Below are 7,221 nucleotides of genomic sequence, written 5' to 3'. Positions count from 1 at the left end.
CAATGAAATGAGTGAGTGTTGCACAAACAAAGTCTTTCTGTTGAATCGTTTGCTTTCTTTTCCTTTGTTGTGGTTCCTATAGGTAATAAAAGATTAAGCATTTTATCTGTTTAACTTGTTCAAGGAAAATTATATTACTGAAAAAGTCCATTAGTATTTTAGAAAATGACCAGGCAAATGTCACCAAACATGTAATTTAATATTTTGTCATATGTATGACACAGCCAGTAGCTTGTACTGTTATGGGATTATTTCTTTTAGAGTCTGGAGTGACCATGACCATTTAACTCTTGTGCATCTCTCAAAAAGTTTACTTTAAGAAAGGGAGAGATTCTATACTGTATTAACAGTTGATATCTTAGGCTGCTGTCTTTGTCCTTCCATTGAGAGACCTCTTACAAACAAAAGAGATAGTAAAAAGAATTTGTGTTAAAGAGTTGAAAATAAAAACTTGTCAACAGTAGTAACTATGTACTGATATTATAAAAAGTCTTTTTAAAGAGGGATGATTACAGTATGTGCCTACTTGTCATTGCTAAGTACATAATGGTACATAATGGCCCACAATTAGCCAGCAAAGCTTAAATATACATGTTATATTCGAGCCTGAAGTGGACTCAGTTTAAAGAAAGGTACATGTGTTGAATTTTACATGATGATAATATCTCTGGTAAAAAGCCTTTATTGTTTTCTTTATTTATCATTTCCAGCAGTGGTCCACAATACGCAATGAAAAAATGAAACGGTCCAGACATGGGAACAATGTGCTGTTTCTAAACAGACAAGAAGTTACAAATTGAGCCTCTATTTAGCCAAATGATGTTAAATAACCTTAAGCATTTACTTTGTTTTTGCTCTATTATCTGCCCAGGGAATCTCAGATGGCAAGAATGTGTTAATTACATCTGTTATTCTGTGTCACAAATTCAATGCATTCTTTGAAGTGGAGCTTCACTGGTGCAATTGTTGCTCCATTTTTTTTTTGCTTTGAGTTTGTTGTCTAATGGACTTTTCATGCTTTCTAAATCATGCATTTTCAATGTACTTTTAAACAGTGAGTTTTAAATAGCTTTCATTTGCATAAACTTGGGTATTTATGTTCCTCATTGAAACACATTGTTATCACCTTGGTTCTGAAGCAGCAGCAGAAATTTAGGGTCTTAAATATAAACCTCTTATACTGTAATTAATGAGTGCTTATGCTTAACAGTTCAGTTAAACATGAGTGAAATACTAGTCTTCAGTATCAAGAAGTCTGATATCTGAGTGAAAGAATGGCGCATTCACATACTATCAGACAGATGGGATTTCCGAATTGGAAATTTAATGTGTGCCCTACAAAGTTGGGACTACGAGTTGGGCAATTAATAAAAAACAAAATCTACCCAGATACTATGAACGGTGACAAAAAGTTTAACTTTCGCCTCAGTAAATTGTATAAAATAAAAAATATACTCATTTATGTGATATTCATTTAGTTTGTTTAGTTTGCTCCTTACTTTGATGAAAAATACTGTTTATAGTTAATTGCTTTCTACTCAGAAATCAAGTAACAAATTAGTAACAAACAGCGACCATTGTGTTTCTCCCAAAATTTATCTTAAAACATATGAAACATGATCATTTGGAGCTCAGAAAAGTCTATTATTTCTCATGTTTTAATGGCCATTTTCAAAAGTTGTCACATGTTGGCTGAACCCAATATCCAGGAGTTGAGCTAAGTAGATCTGAAAAGTTATGGATGGATGTTTTATATTATTTATACAATTGAATACCAAAATTGTTTAATCTTAATATGTGCATACATATCTGTGTAAATGTACTGATTCTCAAATTTATCCTTTTATGCCTTTATCCCAGAAGTAAACCAAATGGACACTTCATAGATGAAACTGCAGGCTCCTGATTGATGGAGAAAGCTGAATCCAAGAACATAAAAGAAAATAAAGATGAAAAAAGTAACCTAGAATTTATTTTTTTTTTTTTTTAACTGTTTTATGGCCTGCCCTTCATGAGTTTATCTTGCACTCTAACCTTCATGGAAGCTGTTGACTGTCATTTTTGTCACCCTTGTTAAGGCAGCTCAGAATTACAACAAACAGATGCCTTCTTCTAAGCACCAGTTACCATAGCTCATCTAGTAATGTATACAAGCCTGCTCTCCTAAGGCAGCCAACATATGTGATAGATGAGACATTGAAAACTTTGGCTTGTTTTTCAAAGCTCTTTGTCTTTAACTCACACCAAAATTTGAGTGAAGATCCCCTCTGTTGTATTATGCAGATTTGTTTTTTCAAGCATTTTGTAAAATAAATAGATTTTATATGAATGAAAATCACTGTCTGGAGTTCATTTCTGTATTTTAAATAAAGAGGAGTGAGAGGGGAACTTGATGTCTGTCCTAAAAGTCCACATGATACTGTAGTTGCTTACTATACATTGTTAGTTAATATTGTGGAAGCTCTTAATTATATTTTCATATATCATGCATTGGTGTTGAAAAGCTTAAATAAGACAACATATTGGGTTCAATCACTTGTTTTTATTCTTGTATACAAGAAAACAGGTAATTGCCTTGGCTGTGGGGATAGGGAGGATAGCAGGAAACTGGAAATTTTGCAAAGGGCAACCTCACCCAAACAGGCTGTGCTCTCTCCATTTCGCTAGTTTTTTTTTTCTTTTCTTTTCTTGTAGCCTGCAAATTTTATTCTTGCCCTAAAATGAGAACCAGTCAATTTTTGAAAAGGCAAGGCTCCATCTTGCTGAGAAATTTTAACGGGTACAGAGGTCGTGGGATTAACCTTCTACATGTCTAGTATTGGGGTTACTCAGACTGCAAACTCCATTCTGGTCTTCCTCTAAATTAGGTAAAGGTGTGTTTTGCCATAAATACAGAAACTCGGGGAAATGCTTTGAGTGGTGCAGTCAGAATTATCCATTTTGCACAAACTACAATAGCAGCTAACTGCTACAGGGTACGTGAAGTAGGGATCCACACCATTTGGGCAGCCAGGAAGTTTAATTTTCTCATATCGAATCTCCTTGTACGAGCAGACATGCTGGTAGAGAGGTGCAATGGTGCTCTTGAACAAAAAGTCCTGCAACGAGAAGAAGCAGTGAGGCCTGTGAAGCATCAGGCATACAATCTGTATACCATATAGGTGACCAACAAGGTTTCACTCACCCTCGTCAGGCAGTATCCACTGCAAATTCTTGTGGTAATCAGCACGCACTTTGGGCACTCTTCCTTTTCTACAGAGATGGTCTCATTGACCGGCTCACAGTGGCGCAGTATAGAGGCATAGGCACAAGTGTGAATGAAGAAGAAGAGGGTGATCACCTTGTAATGATACAGGTAGTTCATCCTGAAATGGAATATTAGAATAACTTTGACAAGAACTGACCATTCAGGCCTACAGAGTTTTTAGACTCTATTTGCCACTGTTTTCTAAAATAACATTGTGCCAGGTTCTGAGAGTCCCTAAAGTATCACTCTCAACCACACTTCTTGGTAATGTATTGTACGTATTTTTGGTTCTATGTGTAAAGAAAAACTTTGAGATGTTTTTTTTTTAAATCTGCCCATAGGAAGGGTTCATCAGTGCTCCTGCAGTGTTGTTCCATTCCATGTCCTCCATTCTAATTCCTTTCACAATTCAAATAAAAAATCACTCATCACCATTTACTCTTCATTTGCTTAAACTGGAAAGGGTCAGCTCCTTGAATGTTTCTTCATAACTCATTCCTTACAGTCCTGGAATCAGAATAGTCGCTCTTCCCTGAATTTTCTGAATTTCTAGGTCAGTTTTTGTAATGTGGAGATCAAAACTGCACTTATTACTAGAGATAATTGCATTATTGCATCACTATTGCATTATATAGCTTAATCATAATTTCTTGTGATGTATACATAACACATCACGCTATACCACCTAACATCCTGTTACCATTTTTAATGGCTTCTGTACACTCCAGGAGATAATGACGTGTGCACTATGACTCATAGGTCATTCTCATAAGGTGTAGTTTCAAGTTTCAGACCTCTCATTGTGTATATTCAAAAATCTAGCATTTCTACTTCCTGTTTATAACACTTTATTTTCTTACATTAAATTTAATATGCCACAAACCTGCCTCCACCTGTGTTCTGTCCAGGTCTCTTTGTAATGATTCGTCTGATTATAGATTATCTGCCATTTCACCTAGATTTGTATGATCTGCAAACCTCTGTAGCCTGTTTTCTTACATTCTTATTCTTACCATTTGAATATATATATATACTGTATATATAAAAAGAACGTTTACCCCAGCACTGCTGTAACATCATCTAGTGCTCACTATACCTGTTTGTTCCAGCATATTAGTGAAGTATGTTGTCCCCCTGCTGACTGTCTACTGATACAGCAATTCTTGGCAAGTGCTGCTGGGTTTTTTCTTTAATAATTGCTTCAGTTAATTTTCTAGTAGTACTTGTTAAGTTTATTGGTCTATAGTTACTTGATTTTGCCCGATCACCTTTGTAATATAAGAGCATAAGAAATCTGACATACAAGAGGAGACCATTCAGTCCATCAAACCTGTTTTTTAGCTAATAGCTAAGCTGTCCCAATATCTTGTCCAGATTCTTTTTAAAGGTTTTTTTTCTGCTACAACTACTTGTCTCGGGAGGTTCTTCCAGGTTCCCATAACTCTGTGTACATAAGTGCTTCCTTATTTCAGTCTTAAATACACTTAATTTCCATTGATGTCCTCAAGCACATGATTCATCCTTTAACTGAAAGAATGTTGCTGGATCTACTTTATCAATGCCTTTGAGGATTTTAAATACCTGGATTAGGTTCCCACATTGTCCCCCCTGCCTGAAACTAAACATGTTTAATTCTGTGAGTCTGTCAGAGTACAACGTGTCTTCTCTGCACAGCTTCGACTGCTGCTATGTCTTATACTGTGGTGACCAGAACTGCACACAGTACTGCAGATGCGGTCTTACTAGTACCTTATATAGTTTGACTTATATTCGTGTTATGATTTAACTGTAAAGTTTTTTTAATTGCTTCTGTACATTGCTTAGTCGATGAAAATGTTGTGGCAACATAAACCCCTAAATGCTTTTCAGAGGTTGCTTCCTGTGTGACAGTGTCTCCTATCTTGTATTTATTGTTAAATAAATAAACACTAGTTATAGTGTTCCTTTTGCCCACATGTAGGAAATTTAATACATGTTTCTACTTTAACTGTATTTATCAAGTGTTTGCACAGTTCTGAAGCGTGTCCAAATTACTGCCTTCCAAATTGCTTATGCATGATTTATGAATGGTTATTTTGGAAAGATAAGATTCAATCGTTTAAATATGTGCCCACCCCTTAAACTTTAGAACAAATGTTGTCTGGTCCTGGTGACTAATTAGTTTTGAGCTCACTTAATCTAAGCAGCACTTTTTTCCCTGTAACATTTTCAAATCACAAAGCACCTCCTTAGTAGTCCCTGTTACTTTTGGAAGGTTATTGAATTCTTCATAGGTATAAACTTCAGTAAAATGAAAGTTCGAAGCATTTTCTATTTCATTGTATAATTTAGTTAGCACTAAACTTTCAAGTGCACCTCAACACCTCTCTGTTCTTTTATTTCTGAAGTACTGAAAAAATCTCTTTTGGCAAAGATTTGCCTTTTCTGCAATATTTCTCAAAGTGTCTTTTAGCTTTTCTAATATCCTTTTAAATTATTGTTCTCATAAGCCCTATTGTTCGCTCTGGAGTTATGTGCCTTGCACACTTTATGCATTTTGTTTTTCCCTTGCAGTATCGTTTTCTGTTCCTTTTTTATTTACATTAGAATTCTGTTTAATTCCTTACTGATTTACAATTTTGGGATAAAGTTTGTCCCGCTGTGTTAAATTCTTTTAAAGCCACTTCTGGTCTTTTCAGCTGTCTTCACACTGAAAAGCACATCCCAGTTTATCTCTTTTAGACTTAGCTGCACCTGATCAATCTTTTCACTGTCAAATGTATTATATTATGGTCATTATATCCTGAAGGTTCAATCACATCTACTCCCTGAATCCTATTCTGATTTTTACAAAATAGTAAATAAAGACTGACTTCCCTGTTTTGCTTGCTTTCTTTGAAATTCAGTGCCCTTATCTATGCCATGCTTAAAATACATTTCCTTTTCAATTTACACTTATCCCCTCACACGCCTAATAGAGCTAATGTTCCCCCATTACGATAGCTATGAACTGCATTAGAAATCCTTTTTACATCTTAATTCTTTCTTGCTAAGGAAATTGGATTACTTTTTACTTTCAGCTGTCACAACATTGATTATTTATCTTCAGTTCTGCTGACTTCCTCTCACCACCTGCGCTGTGCCCTGCACTCAACAAAATTGGAACAAATGTCTCTTTTCAGACGTACTTAACAGATGCACAGATAGCATCAATATTTCACCACGTTACATCAAATACACTGTAAAAAAATTGTTTGCAATATAGGTGCAAGTGTAAATGAAAAAAATGTTTTAAATGCTGAATATGCATAGGAATTGATGCCACGCAAAGGTGAGTATGGAGTGATATCCTAGATTAGCTGTGCAATGCTATGTTCACCTTGGAGTGTTTGCTGCACCATCAGCATTAAAGCTCGACTAAATTAAGTTAAAGGGTCTTTGTTTGCTGCCGTGAGTCTAAAGGAAGGACGCGTCCACAGTGCTTCAGATTTTCTGTTGATAAGCTTTAATAGTGAACCTTGTATACATACGAGTATTCCGATCCTCTTTTTGCATTGGGCTAAACTATGCATATGGAGGTAGAGACTTGTTCTGCTCCAAAAATATTAAACCTGTTTAGAAGGATGACAGAAAAGAAATGGAAAACATATTTCCTGAAATTTTTTATTTAGATAGTCTAGAAAAAAGATGATGTGACTTGCGATTGACCAGATTTTCAAAGAAGCCACATCTTACATCAAGCCCAGAAGCAGTGTCCATTGCCCTGTCTCCTTTCTTGGGAGACCCAGGCTATTATCCAGTCTGCATTCATGTATGCTAACCAGAAGATAAAAAAGGCAGTGTCACTAGTTAGTCTTTCTCATTGGTCTAGAATAGATAAAAAAAAATTGATTTGTTCTTTATAAAACAATAAAAAACAGATACTGGTAATTGTTCTCTATCTTGGAATGTGCACTGCTGCCCAATCTTATGTGGTTCTGATATGCATTACCAAG

At 35.5% G+C, this 7,221-nt stretch overlaps 2 protein-coding genes across 3 annotated transcripts in view; one reads left to right on the top strand and one right to left on the bottom strand.

Annotated features, from left to right (window-relative positions):
* The window catches only part of ruvbl2 (RuvB-like AAA ATPase 2), a 71,688-nt gene extending 69,353 nt beyond the window's left edge, over positions 1 to 2,335 (top strand). For both annotated transcript variants that reach the window (XM_028813702.2, XM_028813703.2), the window contains exons 14-15: positions 1 to 11; positions 1,861 to 2,335. The exon at positions 1 to 11 is cut by the window's left edge and continues 104 nt beyond it. In XM_028813702.2, the coding sequence (XP_028669535.1) occupies positions 1 to 11; positions 1,861 to 1,886 (37 nt within the window). In that variant the 3' untranslated portion in view covers positions 1,887 to 2,335. The remainder of the gene's footprint in view (positions 12 to 1,860) is intronic.
* A 344-nt stretch (positions 2,336 to 2,679) lies between these two features.
* LOC114661359 (gonadotropin subunit beta-like) lies at positions 2,680 to 3,565 on the bottom strand. Its single transcript, XM_028814574.2, has 2 exons — positions 3,185 to 3,565; positions 2,680 to 3,098 (listed from the first exon to the last, which is right to left on the bottom strand). The coding sequence occupies exons 1-2, from the start codon at positions 3,362 to 3,364 to the stop codon at positions 2,859 to 2,861; spliced, it is 420 nt and encodes a 139-aa protein (XP_028670407.1). The 5' UTR covers positions 3,365 to 3,565; the 3' UTR covers positions 2,680 to 2,858.
* Positions 3,566 to 7,221: the final 3,656 nt, after the last annotated feature.

The sequence above is a fragment of the Erpetoichthys calabaricus genome, chromosome 11, assembly GCF_900747795.2.
Source record: "Erpetoichthys calabaricus chromosome 11, fErpCal1.3, whole genome shotgun sequence".
In the NCBI taxonomy this organism is placed as follows: domain Eukaryota; kingdom Metazoa; phylum Chordata; class Cladistia; order Polypteriformes; family Polypteridae; genus Erpetoichthys; species Erpetoichthys calabaricus.
Note: the sequence above shows the minus strand (reverse complement) of the source record. Positions and strands in the feature narration are given on the sequence as shown.